The sequence below is a fragment of the Dreissena polymorpha genome, chromosome 9, assembly GCF_020536995.1.
Source record: "Dreissena polymorpha isolate Duluth1 chromosome 9, UMN_Dpol_1.0, whole genome shotgun sequence".
Taxonomy (NCBI): domain Eukaryota; kingdom Metazoa; phylum Mollusca; class Bivalvia; order Myida; family Dreissenidae; genus Dreissena; species Dreissena polymorpha.
In genome coordinates, this window is record NC_068363.1 from 40805589 (window position 1) to 40829856 (window position 24268).

Here is a 24268-nt window from a genome sequence, read left to right on the forward strand (position 1 = left end):
TCTGTCCACTTCGTGAAGCAGTCCGCGATAACAAGTATATAACGGTTTCCTTGTTCAGTCTCTGGAAGTTCTCCTAAAATGTCGATTGCGATCCTCACCATCGGATATCCACTACGGACAACATGCATAGGTGCCTGTTTTGTCGGTATTGATCTTTTACTTTTTAAGCAGGTTTCACACCCACTTATGTATCTTCTAACGTCACGTTGTACACCAGGCCAGTTATATTTCTGTCTGATTTTTCCCAATGTTTTTCTCAATCCTAAATGTCTGGATAATTTAATATCGTGGGCATGTGTAAGTATTTTTCGACGTTATTTAGATGGGACAACTACTTGACAAAGTGTCTGTTTCAAGGCAGTGTCATCCCACTTTCGTACCAGTATCCCAACAATGACCATTAGTAGTTCATATTGGTTGCATAACGATTTAACATAATAGCTCTCAGAAGCTATGTCATTGAATGATGGTTTTTGTCCAGATATAACCCAACTCATTACAGTTCAAAGGTCATGGTCAGTTTTTTTTAAGTGTTTTTAAATCATCACTTTCCACAAACGATGAAATATTGAAAATCGTTTGTGTGACCTGTGTATCTTTATTTTCTATATCGTCTATCTGTCCGCATTGCCTGCACGGGATACGACTCAAGGCATCCGCATTTCCGTGTAATTTACCATTTCTGTGTTCAATTGTCATCGGGTATGATGAAACATTTTCTATCTATCTGGCAACCTGTCCTTCTGGGTTTTTTTAATTCATGAGCCAGTGTACTAATCCATGACCTGTTCTTACTACAAAGTGTATTCCATATAAATAATGTCTAAAATATTTGAAAAAGTAGACACGTGCAAGCAGCTCCTTTCGGGTCACAAAATATTTATTTTCTGGAGATGACAGTGTTCTGCTCGCAAAGGCGACAACCTTCTCCTGGTTGTCTATCTTCTGTGACAATACGGAACCTATCGCAAAGTCACTAGCATCTGTATCCAGTATGAATGGACACGAGAAGTCTGGTTGAGCTAGCATTGACGCCGTAATCAGCTTTTGCTTAAGCGTAAATAAGGCGTCCGCGCGTTCTTGATGCCACTCGAACTTCTTGCCATTCTCGATCAGCTTATATAGCGATTTTGCTACAGTTGAATAGTTCGGTATGAAGCGACGATAGTAACTGCAAAGACCATGGAATGATAGCACATCAGTAATGGGTTCTAGCGTAGGTCATTCCTTTACACATTCTATCTTCCAGGGGTCTGTATACACTCCTTCCTTGCTGATAACATGCCCCAGAAACTCAACTGCGGTCTTGAAGAGCTGGCATTTCTTGGGTTTTAATTTGAGACCGGCCAACCGGAACCGCGAGAAAATAGTTCCCAAGTTTAAAATATTGTCCTTGAAATCCTTTCCTACCAAAATAATGTCATCTAGATAGATTAAGCATATACTCCAATGTAACCCTGTTAATACTGCTTCCATTTAACGCTCGAATGTAGCAGGTGTATTGCACAAACCAAATGACATGGTGTTGAATTCAAACAGTCCTTTACGAGTGGTAAATGCTGTCTTAGGCAAATCGCCCTTGTCAATTTTAACCTGCCAATACCCAGAGCTCAAATCAAGGCATGAAAATAATGCCGCACCTGAGAGTTGTTCTAAAGACTCGTTTACCCGTGGGAGAGGATATGCGTCTGTCAAAGTTAAGCTTACGGTAATCGACACAGAAACGACTGGAACCGTCTTTTCTTTTTAAGTACAATTCAACTAGATCAGGAACTTGTAGATGTGCTTATGATATCATGTTCCAACATTTCATTTACTTGTTTCTCCACTTCATCACGCCTATGTACAAGGACTTGGCGCATTGGCTGCCTAACGGAATGTGCATCTTCTGTGTTTATCCGTTGTTTGATTATGCCTGTTTTACCAATGTCATAATCGTTTTCTAAAAAACGTCCGAGTACTTCAATGATAAAGATTCTACTTCTAGGGCTTCTCGTGGAGTCATTCCCTCTATGAACCTATTATAAAGATCTTTCACATGATCAGGAAGACTTTTTTTCAATTGTTGAAACATTCAACCGTTGTTCAACTGTTTCCACTGGGCTCAACACTGCTTCATTTGAGCCTTTATACAGCGTCTGAACTTCGGAGGAAAAATTCGCCATACGCCATACGGGTATACATTCATCAACAATTACTTACGATCTACCCACTATCCCTTGACACAATTTCGCAAAACATTCGCTTGTTTCGACGAGCCCCTGTTGATATCTTTTTATACCAGGTTGACTCATACTGCCTTTAACTATGATCTCCGACCTGGCCGGGACATATATCTCCTCCGCTAGCACAATCCTGAAACTTCCATTACTTCCAGTATAATTGAGCAGTACGGTCTGACCTTGCACATTCATTTTTTTGGATTTGATATCGATCGATACGTCGTAATTTTTCATAAAGTCCATGCCAATAATTACATCTTCATCGAGCTCGACTATTACCACTGGAATCTGTGATCAAGATAATCTCTCGATGCAGACACTAGTGGTGTCTCAAATGCATCGATGGTATGGTTCGAATTTATTTCATTCCACAACCTTGAGGAGATAAGTGTCAATGATGCCCCAGTATCAATTAAACACTCGACAGGTAGCTGATCGATTTCCGCAGATGTGTACAGTCCAGTGGCTTGTCTTTCTGTCTGATTTATGACATGATTAGTGGGTTCTGACTTTTTACCAGCATTGCATGTTCCCTGACCTCTAATTTTAGGGCATTGTCGTCTCAGATGTTCTTCTGATCCACACTCATTACACTTTCGCTTATAATACCTGCGTTCAGATGCACGTCGCTGGTCAGTTGCTGTTTGTGCAAATGTCTTACCTGGTGGTCCCTTTTCTTTCATCGCCTTGTCTTGTTGCATTAGTTGGCAAATTACACGAATGTATTTCCAGTACGGCATCGGTGAGCTTGCATATCATTTCTCTTAAACCTTGCAATTCATCGTCATTTATAGAAGTAGATCTTACTTGTTCTTGATACGTTTTCTCTGACCTATAGAATGCTTCTAGCTCAACCACATGGCGGACGGCATCATTCAGGTCTAAAGGCCTTGCCTTTTTTACTTTCAGTCTCACTTCATTTGGTGCACTGGGATAGGCAAGATTGGTAAGGCGTTTTATATCTTGACCAAGTTCTGCCATAGATTCAGATGGCTTCTGTCATCGGTCAGAGCTGAACTCTGTAAAGCTCCGTTTGATTTTGCGGTGAAAACCTTTCTTCTAGAGCTCTCACTAGTTCTTTGTAGTTGGTGGTACCTGTGTTCAAATTACCGAACACACCCTGTGTCTGCCCCCTTAAGGAGAAGAATAGATACAATAATTCCTCTTCATCTGTCCATCTGTTTAACTTAGCACATGCTTCAAAATGCGCTCTATAATTATTTCAAGTGGCCGAACCATCATATGTTGCTGGTTTCATGACTGTATTTTTCTTTTGATTATCAGTATCTGCCTTGAAGACATCCTGTCCGATGCCGCTGCCATGCCTACCAGTGTTATGCCGCTCAGTCACGAACCTCTCAGGCCTCATGCTATCTTTAAATGGTGCAAGGCGCTGAGGCCTATGTTGTCTTGTGTTCGGTCGTCTCTATAACGTGGTGTTGATGCAGTAAAACTATCTACTGTCCGATCGTTGCACCGATACCCATCAGCCAGTTCCTGCTCCAATTTTAATATTTGATTCTTAAGTTCGAGTAGCTCAATTTTCACCCTCAATCTCCTATATTCTTCACTACTTGGCTGTCCAACTTCAGCCATGATTAGTCTGCACTTTCAAACTATTCCTCGGGTAAGCTAATTTCCAATGAAATTAATATATGAGCCCCACGTTGGTCGCCAAATTCTCTAACGTATACGGGGGTGTGATCACACTGTTTAGATATACGGATACTATTACTCCAGCCTACCTGGCTTATAATTAGATATTGTAAACAACTGATTTGGGCATATAAACACGTATTTATTAACTTCAATCAAAACTAACAACAATAACTGAGACACCTAAAAAACGCCTGCCTGGGCAATTATTAAATACAGTCACCGTGCTTTCACTACGCCGGCTAAAATACCTATGCCCTAAAACAGTGCACACTTTTATCATGCACACAGTGGACAATACAATTCTATCTGGGCGTTTCAAAACTGGAGTCACCATACACTCCAAACCTCGAGCATGGATCATATTCCTGCAATAGCACCGTCTTACAGAAGCTACTAGATCTACACAGGAAAACCCGCCATGCACTCCAAACCTCGAGCATGGAACCTATTCCTGCAATAGCACCGTCACACAGAAGCTACTAGATCTACACCAGGAATACCCGGGCACCGGTCTGCTAATGCTCCGTTCTTCTAACAGAGTTAAGCTATATGGAATGTTTTGACTCAGTTCATCCCTAACATTGCTAGGAGACTACTGTGAATCCAAAACTACCTAATATACTCTATTTTGTATTAACAATCAATTGCCCTTTTCCTCTTGACACGCTTCTTTCGGTGACAGGATCCAAACTAAACTCGACTCTTCAAGATACAGTTTATATACGCTAGAAAATCACGTGACGCTAAAACAACATTGACTAATCCGCGTTAAACTATTATCTATAAAAACAGTAGCCTAACGGGGTTGTCAGCCTCTTCCTTACATGAAGAATTGTTTCAATACAGATGATTATATTATTCTTTAAGGGTAACTTATTTATTTTCGACACAAATATCAATATCAGACCAAAATGACGTTAAATATAGACAGGAAATATCTTACGTGTTAAAAACATAGATGGTTGAATATGTTTCTGGTTTTCTGGAAGTTCCTAATGTTAACAACACAAAGGTTACATGCAACTAATTTTATCGCAATAACGACACATCATTACAAAAGTTATGAACAGCCTCCCTAAGATTATTGTTGCTATGAATAATAGAGCTCAGAGTTGATACTTGTTATTAATTGCATATTCAAACCAGTCCAATCTAAATAAAATTAATTAAATGAAAAGGAAACTTGTTGAATATTTATGAATGGACGTATTTTACATCAACAGTGGTCAAAGACCATGCACATTTGCAAATTTACTTTCAGAACCGTGTACGAAATATAAAATCTTCGGTTGACATTCAATTTTTATAAAATACTAGCGTATGTCTAAGTGGTCATTATAAATGTTTACTGACCATGGGCCATAAATGTGACCTGCAATTTAGCAGAATAATGTCCCATTTTTATTTATATAATTTAGGTTTAAATTTAAGTGTTTGTTAATCAGTAACTTTAGTTGGCATATACCAACCTTGATACAACTTTGAATACGGTAAGCCAGCATAAAGATTCAGCATTTGAGGCAAGTTGGGTCAAGCTAACTTTCACTAAACTAAAAAATATATGATAAAATGATTCTTTTTAATAACTCCAGTTAGTGTGGAGACATTTGTCACAGCATGTCACATGCCGTCCTGATGCCTGCACTTCGGGCATCTGGCTGGCGATGGGCATTGGATCCAACCAGGAATTGGCAACAAGTTGCAAATATAGGGTGCGACATTGATCCTGAATTATTCACTATATGTTGTTATAAATTTCAGGGCAAAGCATGTTATGTCTAGACAAAAGGGTTGACACAGTATGTTTTTATAACAAATATCAGCATAATTATGTTTGGAGCTTTCTTTATATGACAGAGAAAATGTTCTTTTAGAAATAATGAAAATATTTGAAATTCTTTGCAAGACCATCATATTCAAATAAGTGCCCACTATTTCAAGCACCATATAAGTTATAACGTTGAGACGGCTACAAACTAATGAATACTTTGTGAAACGTTTTTGTTGTGTTGTCCAGATTCGTTCCACTTTTTGAAGTACTGATCAAATGAACATTATGTGTATACAATGAAATGAATACTACCATAAATTCTGAAAACAAAAGTTGATCATTAGCTCAGCAAGTCATACACATATAGCTACCGATTTTTAATCTGGTTTGCCATTTAATAATTTCATTCGATATGTCATTTTTAGAAACAAATAGGGCCTTATGCGGATTATTTTAAATGTTTTACTCATGCAACTGGATTCTGAAGGCTTGACGCTTGGTATTCGTCTGCTTTATGTAACACAACGTTGAAAAAGTCCCATTTTTGACGCGGCGTTATAATATCATCGGAAGGTTAATATTTCGTTTGTATTGAGTTATATATAGCTCTCTTTCCGAGATATGAAATCTATTGTTTATATTTTTATTCGAAAGGTAAACTAATTAATATTATTTAAGTGTTATTTTTCTTTGTTCAAGCGCAATACAGTATCATATAAGGTGTTCAGGTATTACTCTTGTTTTGGAGCTAAAATCGACCGACACATATGCGTTAACTTGTTTAATGTAACGTTTATTTATTCTTCATATAACTAATTGGATATATTGAAATACTGTTTCTGCACATCTTGCATTTTACCATTCCATAAGATTTTGATATACATTTTTATTTATTGTAATATTTTTATTTTGTTCTTTCCTTACATGAAGTTGGGCAAGTTTTGTTCTAGATTCTTTTTGGTCGAATTTTGGTTAAAATGTTTTTTTTGCGGAATTTCCTTTACGACTCAGTAATGCTTTTATTTCTAATTGATATTTTCTCAATTTATATTATTATTATTTTCTTAATTTATGTTTCCGCCTGTATTGACGACATCTTGCAAGATGAATTCCTTCAGTTTCAATATTTGCAGTTATAATACAACTTAAGCATTACATTATGTAAGCGACGTTAAACGTTAAACATTTGGGACATTTTTGTATCTGCCAAATTTGTTATTGTCAAACAAAATATAATTAAAATAAATCAGCTATTTATGGGACCTTTTGCCAAATCAGTTTCTCAGATGAAAGTAATATACGTCATATTAAGTTGTATTTTTAATACGAACTGTATACCCTTTTTTCACAGGTTTGATATTTTTCAGCATCCAAAAGTATGCGACGAATCTCTAATTTTAACCAATGTTAATTTAAAACTCAGTAACAGTTAATAAGAAATCATAATGTAACTTACTGTAATTTCTTGTTTGTATATAATTTATTATTCACAAAACAATATATTTACATAAATGTACTTATAACATTATACACAACAATAGTAAAAAGCAATGTCACAAACATATATGTCGAAATTAAGACAAGAGACAATAGCAATATATATATATATATATATATATATATATATGTGTGTGTGTGTGTGTGTGTGTGGTGTGTGTGTGTGTGTGTGTGTGTGTGTGTGTGTGTGTGTGTGTGTGTGTGTGTGTGTGTGTGTGTGTGTGTGTGTGTGTGTGTGTGTGTGTGTGTGTGTGTGTGTGTGTGTGTGTGTGTGTGTGTGTGTGTGTGTGTGTGTGTGTGTGTGTGTGTGGTGTGTGTGTGTGTGTGTGTGTGTGTGTGTGTGTGTGTGGTGTGTGTGTGTGTGTGTGTGTGTGTGTGTGTGTGTGTGTGTGTGTGTGTGTGTGTGTGTGTGTGTGTGTGTGTGTGTGTGTGTGTGTGTGTGTGTGTGTGTGTGTATCCCCATATATATCAATAATCGACTTTGAACGAGTATCTAGTAATAGATCCCGGAAATGAAAATAACGTTGTTGTGAAATATAATTATCTCCCTTGAAAGACAAAAATACTCATAATTTCACTGTATCTGCTAGATTCAACGTATTTCCGCTGTGTCTCTAACATAGTGTTAGGGTATTTATGTATCCTTATCGGATCGGGCCCAAATACAACTATGGTTTCATGTTTGTAAATAAATGTTCATGTAACTGTCCCTTCTGTGTCTGTAAAACTGTTCCAACGTTGGAGTTGTGTTGCGGTGTAAGTGTGAGGTATATAACTGTGAATGAACCATCTTTTTTTTTTGGGGGGGGGGTGGGGATTTCACATTATGTCTGCTTCATTCTGCATCGTAGCTAGGCGCACACGCCGAAGTCTCCAATAGAAATATGTATGGCTGTTTGTATGTCTGTTTATCTGGTTGTTCACGCATATCTTTCTCTCTCTCTCTCTCTCTCTCTCTCTCTCTCTCTCTCTCTCTCTCTCTCTCTCTATATATATATATATATATATATATATATATATATATATATATATATATATATATATATATATATATATAAATAATCAAATAAGTTTCGTCAAATAGATCAAAGCACACAAGTGCAGAGTACAGAGTAACTTATAATAATCTATGTTAAAAAGCTGTATAAAATTGTTCTTTAAGTTACTATTGTATCTTTATTGAAAGCTGTACTTTCTCAAATGTTAAATCTATTTTGAAGATATGCGTTAAACTAATTAATATTGGGTATTTTGTTCTGTTACGTATTCCTCATTTTTTAAATTTAGCCAACTACATGATAACAATAACAATCTGTGACATTTGTCAATGATCACCTGAAACTTGACAGAAGCTTATTTGTTCAAAATCAAAATTGTAAATGCATGTGAAATTCGCAGTTCGTTCGATATACACTTTTACTCCTCAAACTTTTACTTCTCAAAACTTGTGTATATTCGAATTTACTGACATGCTACACAAATAACACATGTTTGTAATGTGTAATGTAAAGAACTATTATTTGGAATAATTTGCATAATATATTTATACTTGAAAGTTATTAGCTTTTAGTCATGTGTCAGTCTAAACGGTTAAATAACCAATTGATTTGTTTCGAATTCCCGTTTTGTAATTGCCTTAATCGGATCAATAAAACAAATTAATGTAACAAATTTTCCCGATTAATTATCAGCGTTTTTGCCCGGTTGTGAAACAAAGGCAGGCACAAGTTTCTCAACGGATATTTCCGTTATTTTTTATCACATGTATTTCCTTTCATTAACGAAAATGAATCAGTTTAATAGATTTCATTTCATGCCAAAATCGTCTGCGGTATTTCGAGTTAGAAGATGTCAAAATAAAATCTTCCTAAAGATTAAAACGAATTATATTCAGAAACGGATATCGTGTATCACGTGTGCATTAAGCTTCGTTAAAAATCTAAGATTTACTCTAAAACTGCCCGTCAATCAGATACTTTATATCAATATATATATATTATGGTGCACTTTTCTTAACCAACTATAGATGGTTAAATATGTTCTTGGGTCTAATTTTAAATGGACATTTCAACTTAGTACTCATTTTTTATTATCATACCACAAAGTATTATAAGATATATATTCATTTATAAACACACGATTTGTATCAAAGTTCATGACAAAGGCACGGTTGAATTATACGACAACCAAAGTTAGAATGTTTTATAGTGATGCTACTCTTTTTTTTTCATGAGCGCCCATAGACCAGTTTTTCATTTGTTTAAAGTAATATTTGATAAACTTTAAACCAGAATTATTATTCAACTGTCTGCCATGTACAATAAACAAAAGTGTCATGGGGGCCTTTAATGGCTCATGTAAAAATATTAATAATTGGAAGTTGCATAGGTCTTTGCATGCATAGAACATAGTTATCGTAAATAAAAATGTGTACCAACGTGCCGAGAATTTCGAAGATTTAATTAGAAATGCTATTCTCGGCAGTTGATATAATGCATTGAATTAAACGGACTGTCAACCAAGACGACGTAGAAAAGAAAAGTTGCAAAATACCGTATTTTTTACAATTATTAGTTTATATTGATTAAAATACCACGAATGGTATATTACATTACATGAAAAAAGTTGTTAAGTTTTCATATTTTGATTATATTTGGTAATAAATTTTACTGGGTATGTCTACCAGGTAACTACCAGTTAACTATTAATAACGCCAGTAGATTGATCATCATTGTCACGTGGTAAACCCAGGAATTCTAATTGTGTATGCGTAGTGAATTGTATATATCCAAAATAGAAGATGATAAATCTACTAGCGTTGTTTATAGTGTGTATATCGTTATGTCACCTATTTTCGAGATGTACTTTCGATTTCACATCGCGAAATTTTATTACCAAATATACTGAAAATATGAACTTTTTTCAAGTAATGTAATATACCAGTCGTGATATTTTAATCAATATAAACTAATACTTGTAAAAAAATACGGTAATTTAGAACTTTCTTTTTTCGTCTTTCGTGGTTGACAGTCCCTTTAAGAAAGAGATTATCTTACGTAGCTGTTATTTCCGTGTCAGTTAATTGAAACTAGTACTCAAATGTGCTACTCGCAAGAAAAACGTGATGCCTTGTTGTATATGTACATGCATAATATTATAGATTTTCACTGTATTTAAGGCGTTTTATCGATTACTTATACAGACAAGTAAAGTGAGATTCGCATTTAAAATAATTGCCCACCTTAAAAAATAAAGGAGGGGCGAGGTACTAAATGATAATAAAAAAAGGAATACGAGACTCCGGGGACATGGTATTACTGCTCTTGAAATGAAAGTAACTCCTTCTGATAATTGGACTAAAACGAGTTTCTTGTAAAATGATTACCGTATATACAAAGCATAGGGGCAAAGAACAATACGTATCCGACAAGGCTAATCAAAGACTCCAGATCTACTTGGCTGGATCTATCTGAAATACCGGTTCGTTGGTAAACTTTAAATATACAGATTATGATCATTTCAATTTGCAAAAATACAATACCTGGAAAATACTTCGAAATTTAAACATATCTACGTCTTTTTCCATTACGGCGTGTCTTTTACTCCTCTTAAAAAGCATGTGCGATGTCATGCATACAAAAATCAGTGGTATGGTATTGAACAAGGAAGAGAAATGCTCGCAAAAACACTAATCAGTCTTCCCAAGACAGCAGCGCAACTCGTTTTTCGTTATACAGAACAAAGAACGGTAAATGGAATCAATACAAATTTCAAATCCTGATTTTCGTAATACTAAAATTAAAATGAAATATGGATTGAACAATACGTTGCGAGTTTTATAACTATTACATCAACAAATGATATAAAAAAGTTAATTTGGATTTCGTATTTTTTTCGGGTATTAGAAAATCGGAATAGGAACTAATACGCGTAGATTTTTATTTTTCGTTTTGTTCAATGCAAAACGAAAAGAGGGTATATACACAAACCGTAAGGTTTAAAATATTTTCAAACGAATATTTCCTAAAACATCATGGCAATCTAAACGGTGTCATTAAGCACGCGGCAAATATACATTATTTGGAACTCAAATAATCACTTATTGCAAACAAATGTTAACTGTTAAATACACTACAATTTTGCATGCTATTTCGCTTGCAACAGCGCATATTGGTACAATATTTTCGTTAACTATTTTTTAAATAACAATACATTAAAAATACATTCATTGTAGATTAAAGTCAATTTTGCTTAACAACATGTAAACTAGCGCAAAAAGCATTTAACGCGTTCAGATATTGCATAAACACGTTTACAAATATTGTCAAAATTAGTCGTACTCGTGCAACGTTCAATTCGGCCACCCACACTTTAATTTACATTATGTTCCTGTTTGTTATTACATTGATGACATATATCAATGTAACATAGGCAGTAAAATACATGCACTACGAGTGGTGCAAGTCTAGATCTCTTTATGATTTTACAGAGACTACAGGGTCCCTTCATCGCGCCTTAATCTGGGCTACACTAACCACAATATGTGCTGCTGATGTAAGAGGGATCCATGACGAAAAGAAATACATATCAAAGAACAAAACATGTTTTCCGAATGTTGGGTCAAACATAAATTGGATTACAGTCGGTATGTGACTTAACGGCTTTATGAAAGTTTCGAAAGATTTGATGACTGAATACAATGGTAATGAGCGGTTTTGTAATGATGTATTAAATGTATGATATAAACAAAGTTATAAATTTCATATAGATTCTCACGATCGAGTGGTTATATTTGCGGACGGCAGTGACATCTATCAAATGACATTAGGTGGGGTTCACACGAAGCAACGTATTACATCAGCAACAGAAAACGTGACAGGTAATGTTAGGAATTTAGAACTAAAATGACCCTAACACTTTTAAATTTGAATGATGCGAAACATTTAGCTATGTTTATAAATGTGATGCGTATGTTCTTAAATCAAAGTGGTTTATTACCCTTTGATATAAAAATTGCTTATTGAACTTTAATTTTAACTTTTTATATGAAAAACAAAACGCTTCATTGACTCAGATATCTTTTCCTCAGCTCAAAATCAATATTCAAATTGATGTGAACGTGTAGGCTTTCGTTAAAACATACAGTTATAAAAACATAAAAGACCGTACCTTGAATCGGCTGAACACTAATTGCATGCAGTAACTTTAACATTTTAACAGTTTAAACAACGTTATATTATTTTCCTATTTCCTTCATTTAAGGGGAAAATAAGGCATTATGTTTAATAAATGATACATTATTCGGTTTGCTTCAACAGAACAATTATAGTTGGTGCACTTTTACATTTAAACAGACAATATTTCAAGTTTTGATAAACAGCTGAAATTGGAAGAACAAATGGTACTTGTAACAAACGTCAAAGTGTGTTGAACAATACAATCTTATTATCTCTTTGCAATTTTTAATAAATTGACATTCGAGTTTATATATATTGCAAAGCGTTGATGTTTCCATTCCATTGGCCTAATTCTTGGTCGTACCGACAGAGAGGCGCTGCTTAGAAGTATTTACTATTTACGATTTAAGTAATGTCACAGATACCCTGCACTAAATACCTATACCAAAATGAGAAATTTAAAAGCAAATGGTATATGGACCAGTCAGCTCACTTTGCAGAGTTATGAAAAGAAAATTGAAGGATAGCGGGAGCGAGCCCCGGTCTAGGGGGAATGGTCATGTTGAACGACCATTCTTCCCCTGTATATAATTGAGGTAGGGTAGTTTATAATGTCATAAGTATTTACATCTAATAAAGGTTAACCACCTCAGCCGGAATTGATGTAAGATGGTCAACCTAGTTAACGTACGGTTGAAAATGGCAAACAAATCAAACTTAGAAAAAAGCAGACATTAATATTAATTTCCTATAAACGTTTTCGGTTGTCATTATTGAGTAACCGCGTTACCTTCAACTTTGAGCAGCCCGCGTAATTTGGAGTACATCGACACAATTACTTCAAGTAATGTTCTTTCATTACTAAGTAAATAGTTTAACCATGTAAATATACAGCTAACAATATCAATCAGGTCTAGCAGTAGATTGGGGAGACAAAAATATGTACTGGTGCCAAGGACAACAATCTGGAACAGGGGAAATAAATGTTTTCTCTCAAACAACATCCAACACAAATACGCTAATCTCAAGCGGGTTGAACAATCCAAAGGCACTGATAATTCTTCCATTGCTAAGGTAAGACACGTAAAAACGCATGCGTACAAAATCGTAATAAAAGTATCGAGTTGATTCATCGGCAGGGAAATCATAATACAATAGGCTCACACAATCAGCAAACCAACTCTAATATATACTCTAGTTACGACATTTTAGAAAGTCAAACAATTGTCGTTTCCACATGAATAAAAAACATTTACGCTTAAAGGATTACGTTTCGATAATTGTGGAGCTGGTTACTGTTTTAGTAAATTGATGTGGATAGATGGGAGACCAGGAGGGTATCAGATCAAAATGGCCAATTTGCAAGGAACCTATATTCAGACGATTTTAAGTTGGACGAACTTGTACGAACCTCGAGACCTTACAGTTGATGCAACAACCCAAAGGTCTATATACGATATGTTTTGCTTTATGTATTACGCATGCACTATGGTGGCTGTTAATTAAATTAGATTGCCTGATAAAACATTATTTACACGGAAAAACATTGTTATGTTTGTTTCGTTTATGTAATCTGCCATCGTGATTTAATCGTTAGTTGTTATAATGATTCATTTTAAGTTGATCATTTGTCTCGCAATTTTACATAAAAAAGTGTGTTGTTATATTTACAGACTTTATTTTATTGACGGAAACAGTTTCAAATCAGTGCAGTTTGATGGAACTAAACTGACAGAAGTTGGGCAAATTGCTAACTCAATTTTGCCTCCTCTTAAACTTCAATTATACAAGGTGATTACAAAATGTCTGTAATGCATATTTAAGCGCCCTAATTCACACAATAAAGAAATATTAGTCATGTGTATTCATTTTATGAGGGATTATCGTAATACTAATCAAAAGCAGCATATCAAAATATAGAAGCGTTCTTTATTAATAATATTTAACTGTTTTTGCTAAATATGTATCCAACCATCTTGTCAGAAATTGTTTTTTTGTATACTTATTTATACGGCTATAGTCATGTCGTTTGCAAAGAATTTTTTTATTGGCGCAAGTCAGTATAAAATGCAATACCGTCGTACTGTCCCTATATATTGCAAGTTTTTATTTCCAGAATCACCTTCTTGTGGCTGACGCAGGCATCAATCTGGATATTTTGTCTCTGACAGATTCAGAAAACACAACGTACACTCTTTTACCGCTTGTAGCAGTTACTGATATAAGTTTTGTTGATATCACCGAACAACCAGAAGAATACGGTAAATTATGTCAGCTTGAGTTACTCTTAGTTTTGCACTTGTAAAGTGCACTATATCTAGTGTGTACACTAATATTATAATAACACTTATTGCGTTAAGTATATTTTTTACGAATATAGCAGATATTTATCAAATGTATACTCATGTGTTTTTTTCTAAAGGTCCATGCAAGGCAGAAAATGGAGAATGTGAGCACATCTGTGTCCCGCTTGGTCAAAACAGAATATGTCAATGTAGCTTTGGTTTTGTTCTTGATAACAACATGGAAACATGTTCATCAGGTACTTAAAAAGACGGAATTCTCCTGTAAATGTTATGAAGAATATTGTGTTGATTGATGTTTAGAAGCTATATTGTCCATTATCCGGGAGCTTGTCAGTTAAGGAGCAAGATGAAATAAGTAAAAATAATAAGCGTGAAATGCTGATAGGTTAGGAAATTGAATGGACTCTCCATTTTGATAAACATGACAATTGAAATACTTTGTGAAAAAAGTGAGGAACAGCTTCCTGAAGTTCTACATATAGCGGATTTCATTAACGGCTGCTCATAATGTTATGAACACACATATTATATAACAACGTGTATTAGTTTATATCCCAATGGTATGCTTATGTTAAACAACGTGCTTCATTTACACTCTTTATTGCAGAAACACTGACGGACAATTTTATGTATCTTTCGGGTTGGACCCATGGTAGAGTATATCAAATTTCTCTAATAGATAACGCTGTTAACGCCCTTGACAGTCCGTTCGTCGATGACCCTACTGGTGTACTCTACAATTCAATTGCGGGGCGAATCATATGGGGTGATAGCACATCTAAATATATTCAGTCTGCAAATGTAAACGGTACAGGATATTCAGTGCTATTTGATGTCGGTAAGAACATTCCTGATACACATACCAAGTATAGCTGTATTGTTTTTTGATTACTATACAAATTCAGTTTGCATCACTGTTGCGTCTGCAATAGCGTTTATATCATTTTTATTTCAGATAATAAGCATGAAATCATTTAAATATTTAAATAAAATACGAACGATTATCTTATTTAAGATGAATTATTTGAAATAAACATTGCAGAAAAAAAATGGCCTACCGTTTAGTATCGCACAGTCGACAATAATCATGTATTGTACTCTCCATATAGTTAACCAGTTGAGAGAACGAAGTTTCCTCCAACTTTCTCTTTCCAAAATGGTGTTTGAGATGGTTGTTAAATTAATTGGTTATTCATGCAATTGTCTGCAATTATTTGCTAATTATATATTTCCTTATTTGTGGAACTCAGTTATTGATTTGAATAGCACAACTGATAAATTTGTTTTACAATTGTACGACGTCATTCACAGTTAAAGATATGTAGCTTTTTTATCCATTTATTAACAATGGTATTCATTGATCGATTTCCTTGGTATTGAATGCCGTTATCAACACAGTTCTATTGAAATTAAATATTGCCGTTTGTTAATTGTTTGTGTTGCAAAAATAGAATCAGCCATCACATTACATGAAACCGTTTTCGCGTCTTATTGTTTAACTACATTGTGTCTATCCATTACTTATTAACAGGGGCTTATCGCGCACATCCCGAAAGGCTGGTACTTGACTACAGTACGGGGAACATTTATTACACTGCTGTAGGATCAAGTATGTTGCCGTCAGGTTTCACTGGAATCGGAGTTGTAACCCCCAATGGTATCCATAGACGATTGATATCGGAAGGTGTTGAACCGAGGGCAATTGCTATTGACCCTGTTATGGGGTAATACAACGTATACAAAATTGTATCGAAATACGGAAATCAGTAAAAATCAGTAACTTATTAATTAATAAGTCATTATTATGAAGTTTCTCAGTATATACACAAATATTGCAATTCTTTTTAAATTGTCAGAAAAAAAGTAAGGCAGTTGACTAATGAGCGATATAGGAAAATGCAAACAAAACGACATATAACACAAATATATTAAAGATAGGTTCATCGCCTAATAAACAGTCAAGTCAAAGAATTGTTAGTTAAACCGGTAGAAAGGCAGTACAATTTAACACAAATCAAAGTCAAGTACACAATTAATCGAAAAACAAGTTTAATAATGAGAACTACACAGCACTAGAGGAAAATTAATAGTTGTTTTAATACATTTAATTATTAAAAACCAAGAGCTAAATATTGTCAAATCACATTTGAATAAACAAAGTATCAGATAAATTTGCTTATACTTACACAATTAAAGAAATTGACTGCGTATAGTTGAGATACTAGATCATTTGATTCATCGCATGAAGAAACCCTATATGGAGATGTTAAATGCCGGAGAACAGAGTTTGGATTTATATGCACTATATTTATTTCTTACACTAGATTTATACTTTTGTTTTGGTGAACAATACATGTTTACATGTGTTTTAGGTGAACTCGTACTTATAGGTTAAAACTTCAGTTTAATTTATGACATTTCTCTTGTCGTATACAATGTTGTCTTCATATATTTAAGTTGTTTTAGTCATACAAAGCCAAAAATGGTTGATACGAATTTAATACTTAGAATCAAACTTCTAGATGTAAGTCATGATTCAGATTTTAAGGATGGTATAATTGTGTTGTGTTTGCTGTTTTTAAACATTAAACTACCTTCTATAAAAATTGCAACGATTGTGTGTTTTTATATACAAATGATTCTGATTGGATAAATTGTTAAAACTACTAATTACCAATTGGTTTACCTATTCCCATTAGATTTCTGTTTTGGACTGACAAGGGTACAAAACCTGCAGTATTGAAGCGCGCTCATACAGACGGCACCACAATTGTAACACTGTATACAGCAATGGTTTTGCCGAACGGGATCGCTATTGACACATCGGGTATGGCATTACATTTTACGTTTTATGTTTACCCTTCACAATTAAAAAAATGTGAATTTAAACGTTAAGCTATGTAATAATTTTGTTTTAATTATTTTATTTTATGTTTAAAAAAAAAAATTACTTTCTTGGGTTAATAAAACACACTCATTTTTGTATTTCCGTACGTCTTAAGTTGTATCAAATGCAGTTAAATTTCATTAAAATAAAACGTACACCTGTTTATCATCAGTCGTCATTGTATGCAAATGTATGGACATTAACTTCTGGTAATACATTACATTTAACAATGGATTACAGGATACATAACAAATTAACACTCTCTATTTTAATATGCATCACACATTTTAATAAACCATAGCTTACATTAGAGAGATTATAAGGTATTCGAACAAATGCCATGCATACTTTAAGAATAAATTGCATAGCATAAACATTTTGCTTTATGGATGAATGACACACTATACCATACATTGTAAAGTCGACGTACGTAATTGGTATTGGCTTTTGGATCACATACTAATACAGAAATAAATATGCATTAAATTCAATTGTGATGCTGAGAATACCTTATTGGTTGCATAGTTTGTATACATGGAACGATAATGTGTTTTGGTAAATATCTAAAACAGAAAAAGTCTCTTTAGTAAATGTATTTTTAACAAAAGGATATTTTAATTTCGGAATCTTTGTTTTAAATAAATTGTCGTTTTCAGCGAGCGCATTGTACGTTACCGATGGCAATAGAGACATAATCTACCGCTGTGGATATGAGGCAAACACGTGTGTTCAATACTTTAGCGACATTGGAGCTAATCTCATGGACATTCAGCTCCTCGGCAACTATCTCTATTACATTGCTTGGAATAAAATGTAGGGTTATTTTGCATATGCAATCGTAAAAAGCACTTAATGAAATACTTATTCTAACGACCTGTGCCATTTCTTTGCACTTTCCTTTTTATATACTCACATTAAATGTATCGAGTATAACACTAAATTAGCAAAATGATAACAATAACACTTTTCTGATATATTTTTTTCATATATATTAACCTGTTACTTATACACTACTTATAAATGACAAGTATCTTTGCTACAAAAAACTTTTATTGAAATGACATTTAAATATACACTCGCTTTGTAAAAAGATTATTTCAATCATATGTTTTCAGGTACATAACTAAAATGCATAAAACAAACACAAATGACACCGCTCAGTTCGCCAACAATGCAAAACTCGGCAGATTGGTTTCCATTTCTTTGCACTCTACAGCTTTACTTCCATCAAATGGTAAGATTATTTAAAATATTGGTTGAACATACACAATGTCATCAATTGGTTTCAATGAAAAAAGAGAAAATTTCGTTTATTCCATTGTATTTATTTTTCCAAGATAAACTGATGTACATCTAGTAGTCTCAAGATATGTTTGTATTTTAAATTATCTTTACCTGTTCCGTTTTATAAGACTGTCCTTCATAATCATAAATGATGAATCAAACGTGTATTGGTCCCAATTGCATAACCTAGTTTACCATATATCAGCAATGTTTAACGAATGTGCGATGATGCGGATTTGTTTACCATTCAGTTCTAATGCATGGATGCAGGCTCTTCTCAATTGTCTGATGAACTGTAACTTCTTGAAGTATCTAAACATCAAATTAAAATTATAGCCAAGTCCCGTTGCACCAGTAACAACGGACGTGGAAACTGTAGCACGTTCTGTCACCCAACACCGAACAGCTTCAGCTGTGGATGCGCTGACGGAGAGCAACTGCTTTCGGATAGAAAAACATGCCCTAGTGGTATATATTAAGAGACAACACACATTATTGATACTTTATGTTCGCACACAACACACAAAAGCATGACACAAATAACCACACTGTTTAACTCACGCACAAACACATATTTTGTAAGTATATAATACTTTCTTTTCTCTCAGTTTAAGAGTCTTGCTTTTTTCGGCAAAACTTCAAACTAGATCAATCCAATTTACGTTACATATTATACGTCATTGACACCTAGATAAGAGTGTTATTGTCAATCCGACATACTGGTTAAATGATACGATATTTATATAAAGAAAAGTAATGGTTTAAAAACAATCCCATATCTATTTAACCATTCGCTATTGAAACATAAATCGATGTGTTGTGTTTAATGCTTTGGAGGAATTTATTTGCATTGTAGCTTTAATATCGACCCCATCATCCACATCATCAACACCTTGGGAAAATAAAAGCAGCAATGAAATAACTTTCTCTTCCCAAAGCATTTACATCGGAGCCGGAGTTGGTGGAACCGTAGCTATTGTCGTTATTGGTGTTGCCATCGTCTTCGTATACAGAAAGTATGCAAACCGCAAACTGTTAAGTTTTCGTATACTAGTTTATCGTTAGTGTTTTAACGTGTAAGCTACTAGAACCCAAATGTGAGTTTAATTTTTGTAAAAGAAATATAACGCGTGACAAATTCATACATGTGATCTATGTCCAAATACAAACCAATCAACCATAAAACCTTTATTTTGGTCTTTGGGCTAAATTATATATGACAAAGGAAACTGTGAATGTGAGCTTCATTTAATATGACACAAACTGCTGTTGTTCTATATATTCAGCTCAAAAATACTTTCTTACCATGATATAACTTGTCTTTTTCATTATTTAAAAGATAATGTATTTTTCTCTAAGAAACAACTTTACAATTTGAACGTCTGTTGACTGAAAAGTCAGATATAGTTTTGAAATCGATTATACGATGTATAGATGCGGAAGAAAAACACAAACTGGTGCAAGGTTCCTACATAATCTCCCCGATGACCAGGCATTGTATGCGAATGAAGCTGTCATCCTACAACAAGGCGATATCTGCAAAAAAACATTTTCGGTGGCGGAAAATCTCGAAGGCGCAGCTCAATTTTATGTAGACACGAACTCTTATTTCTAAGATAATGAAATCAAATGGCTATATAGCATAGATAACAGATTGTATTTTGGAATATAAATTTGCTCTTAAGAACCCCTGGAATATAAGTAGTTTGTTAATGAGTTTCTTTGCGTGTACCATGCATTGTTGAAAATGTTGCGTATTGTTGACGAGTACATTGTGTTTACACTTTTTTACAGGAAAAGGAACACAAAAACTGTGCACAACAGGCCGAAAACGAAATATACGACGAGATTGATCCTATCGGTCTCTGACCAACCAATGATGCATACTCTCCACCTTCTAAATGTCAAAGAAGTGAGCTTTCTGGTGTGTATTTTACACAATCAGAAGGGGATAGTTATGGATATATCTAACCAGTTATCGGACAATGTCGGTTTTGCCCAGCATTTGTATTTTTTGCATTGATACCAAACAAGGGCAATATAATTGAATATTCTTCTGCTTAGCATCAGTAATTTACATCTACGCAATGTACATTCAATTATTTTTGCAAATAATCGCCTTTTTGTCTTTACTGTTACATCCGTAGTTTTAGAAAATTAAATGATCACATATGTTTAAATTTTGCATGTGTGTTGAAACAAATGTATACAGAAGCAAAAGTATGTTAAATCAAATTAATTTAAGGTAGATAATACATTGTATGATATAAATATGTAAATTAAAACTACACATGTAGTGTATGACACATATGATATTCCCAAGAGGAACTACTTTGACCTCTCTATGACTGTATACGTTTCACTACAACAGTCTTCTATGGAAGGCAACACTTGTGATTTGTATCTAGTTGGTCGTGTGTCAAAATTCCATGCATTTGCTAATCACATATGTTCGCTTATTATGTCTTTACTTTCGCTTTCGCTTAAAAACATATTGTAGTCGAATACATAATATCTTAGTATTTAAACTTAAACTTGGTCTCTACAATATGCTTTTCTTATCTGTTTTCTCTTGTTATGTGTGCATGTGTGTACGTATGGTGTGTGTGTGTGCGTGTGTGTGTGCGCGTGCGTGCGTGTGTGCATGCGCGCGTGCGTGCGTGCGTGTATGTGTGTATTATTGAATTAAAATAATTATAATTGACTTTATTCATGTCATTGACCTTACAAATATTTATATATATATACTTTAGTTATGTTACTTATCTTTGTAAATAATCTAATGGCTTTATTGAGTTGCTTCATTTTGATATCTTGTATGTGTATATACTCTATTGTATTTAATTGTATATATAATCTGTATTATATGTTATGCTCTTCATGAATGGAGGAAAACAAAAGTTTATCTATCTAAATACGTTTTTACTGCATCAAAGTTTTGATAAGACTAAAAAAGTCAGTTTTTCAATCCGGTGTGTCTGGTAATACTAATAGACAAGCCATAAACAGCCTTTGATACAACGCATTAATAAACGTTTAGATGCTAGCCTTATTTGTAAATAATATTATAGGTGAAGAACACATGCTGCTATAAACACATTTATACACACGCAGTATAGAACTTTTAACTACATGTCTCTATGAACAATTTGAACCAGTAAGGAGGATTTATTGAACACAACTATTTTGTATTGTTTCAAATCAGAGGTACATATTTGTCATATCATCAAGATATGTACGTGTTGTTGAGGTGATACCATATAATGAATAAAGTGATAACTACATTTCATTAATCATCATCACACATTAAAAAAGTATTACTACAATTCAACAGCCATGGTGTAGTCGTCCCGTTAATGTGTGTATGCCTTTATATTAACCATTTCATCGATGCCAAAGCCATCTGTTTAGTGCACGATTAATTTTTTCCTTATTTTGTATTATATTAATCAGTGTATGAGTTAAATATATATTTACGACACAAAATGCATCTATTCATGTTAGGTATGCTTTACAGAAATGCAATATTAAAAATGTCGATTGTAAGCTCAAATGTTGCCAAATATAATCTACCACTCGAGCATTTATATCATAAAATAGTTATAAAACTTGATCATATAGCACTATTAGAAATACTCGTATATGTTCACTTTGATTGTCTAATTTATTGTGTGTGTAAATATTGTAGACTATATATAATTTACACTTATTGTTTAGAAAACTCATATTTTTGTATAATTCACTCATTTCTTTTTATTTGATTTCGTAATTATGCACAGATAATATAGCATACACACTTTTATTACTCAGTTTCTACATACACATATTTTTATTTGAAGTAGTAATTAAAGTACGAATATGTTTGGGATTTCTACAATAATAATATTAAAATTCAACGACCTGTTATGTTTTGTAATGATATGTTAATCATCACTGTGCTTCAATTATGTTTTATAACCCGTTCAAAATAAAATCAATTTTTTGTTTTTCGTTTGATGCCCCTTTTTGAAGTCTCATGTCCGTCGGTGCCACTGTGCGTCCCCGACAACGCTTTCAGAATGTACTTTACCTTTGACGTATATTAATGGATTAAAAAAATATATCTGCACACATTCAATCTATAATAAGACAGCGTATCGATTGTGAAACCCGACTCTCTAACCCAAAGGTCAGAATATTCACATAGGGAGAACAAAGTTTAATGTTGAAAATATCTGTCTAAGTCATATCTTGTCCACATACAATTTATTCAATTTGATGGATTTTGAAATAACTTTGTACAATTGTAAACGCTTGGTTTACTTGTCAACCGTAAACCTTTCCTAAAATGCCATGGTTACACATACAGGTCAGTTGAAATATTTGAAAACTCCATTTTATTCCTTTGACAACATTATTATTTATACAAAGAACATCTATATATTAATCTGTTTTATCAACAGCCATTTTAAAACGTTATTATGCATGTTGCTGATTTTTTTGAGAAGTATTATTTAAATAAATCATGTTTGCTTGTCTACGCGTAAGTGTTTTGTCCTTTATGGTAAAGGTTACAGGTAACAAATAAATAACCAAACATAAGCAAGTGTGAACAAATATTTAATATCCTGAAAGTGTTTGTGTAGTTGAATAGTTAATTTAAACTGTATTAAGCTGCAAACTGCGACTCGAATGATATGAAACATACCTTTCTTACAATAAATATTCCCTGCTTATTTGGAGCGTTTGTATTACGATACAGGCGCATTATGGTTAGACACCGGTCATTAACTATGAAAAAAGTATAAAACGTGTATTTGTATTAACAGTAGATATGTATGCGTTCAATTGTAAAGGTTAAATATTCAATAGCGTGTCATTATTATTATTATTATTATTATTATTATTATTATTATTATACCGGATTTATATAGCGCCCTTTTCATGAAAGAGTGCACGTTCAAAGGCGCTTTACATAAGAACATTTGACGTATCGCAGATACGAATACATTTCGCAACACTGTTTCAAAAGAAATCGATCAAAACTACTCAATTCTACTATATACTACTCTATTTTACTATAAGTACTACGTAAAAAACATGCACAGTAACCCTAGATTAGAAAGATCAACACTACACTATAAAACTACCCTATGTGTATAGCTATAAGACAATTAATGAAACAATAAAATCTAAAACTTAAGTAAAACGTAAAACAACAAAAAACATACACAGTAACCATAGATTTGAAAGATCGGCAAGACAAACCAGAGACAAAACAGGAAAGAGACAAGGGTAACGTCAGAATACCATTACCACGCGTCCACATACCCCCAAAGGTATAAATATGCTTCATTTAAAAGGGTAAAGTCAAGTTCATGCTGATTGAGACAATGGTAACGTCAGGATACCATTACCACGAGTCCACAAACCCTCAAAGGAATAATAATGCTTCCTTTAAAAGGGTAAATTCAAGTTCATGATGA

General features: G+C 33.8%; 1 protein-coding gene and 1 long non-coding RNA gene across 2 annotated transcripts in view; both read left to right on the forward strand.

Moving 5' to 3' along the window:
* Window positions 1–20720, forward strand: part of LOC127845980 (low-density lipoprotein receptor-related protein 2-like) — a 32913-nt gene extending 12193 nt beyond the window's left edge. Inside the window, exons 6-18 of the mRNA XM_052377159.1 lie at window positions 11639–11794; window positions 11918–12028; window positions 13238–13400; window positions 14000–14063; window positions 14443–14587; window positions 16164–16356; window positions 17332–17459; window positions 18176–18332; window positions 18635–18753; window positions 19140–19271; window positions 19660–19819; window positions 20238–20394; window positions 20598–20720. Of these exons, the coding sequence (XP_052233119.1) occupies window positions 11639–11794; window positions 11918–12028; window positions 13238–13400; window positions 14000–14063; window positions 14443–14587; window positions 16164–16356; window positions 17332–17459; window positions 18176–18332; window positions 18635–18753; window positions 19140–19271; window positions 19660–19819; window positions 20238–20394; window positions 20598–20672 (1760 nt within the window). The 3' untranslated portion in view covers window positions 20673–20720. The remainder of the gene's footprint in view (window positions 1–11638; window positions 11795–11917; window positions 12029–13237; window positions 13401–13999; window positions 14064–14442; window positions 14588–16163; window positions 16357–17331; window positions 17460–18175; window positions 18333–18634; window positions 18754–19139; window positions 19272–19659; window positions 19820–20237; window positions 20395–20597) is intronic.
* On the forward strand, window positions 13998–14862 carry LOC127843742 (uncharacterized). The gene is made up of 3 exons (XR_008032317.1): window positions 13998–14117; window positions 14443–14587; window positions 14749–14862. It is a non-coding gene; the product is annotated as an uncharacterized LOC127843742 (long non-coding RNA).
* Window positions 20721–24268: the final 3548 nt, after the last annotated feature.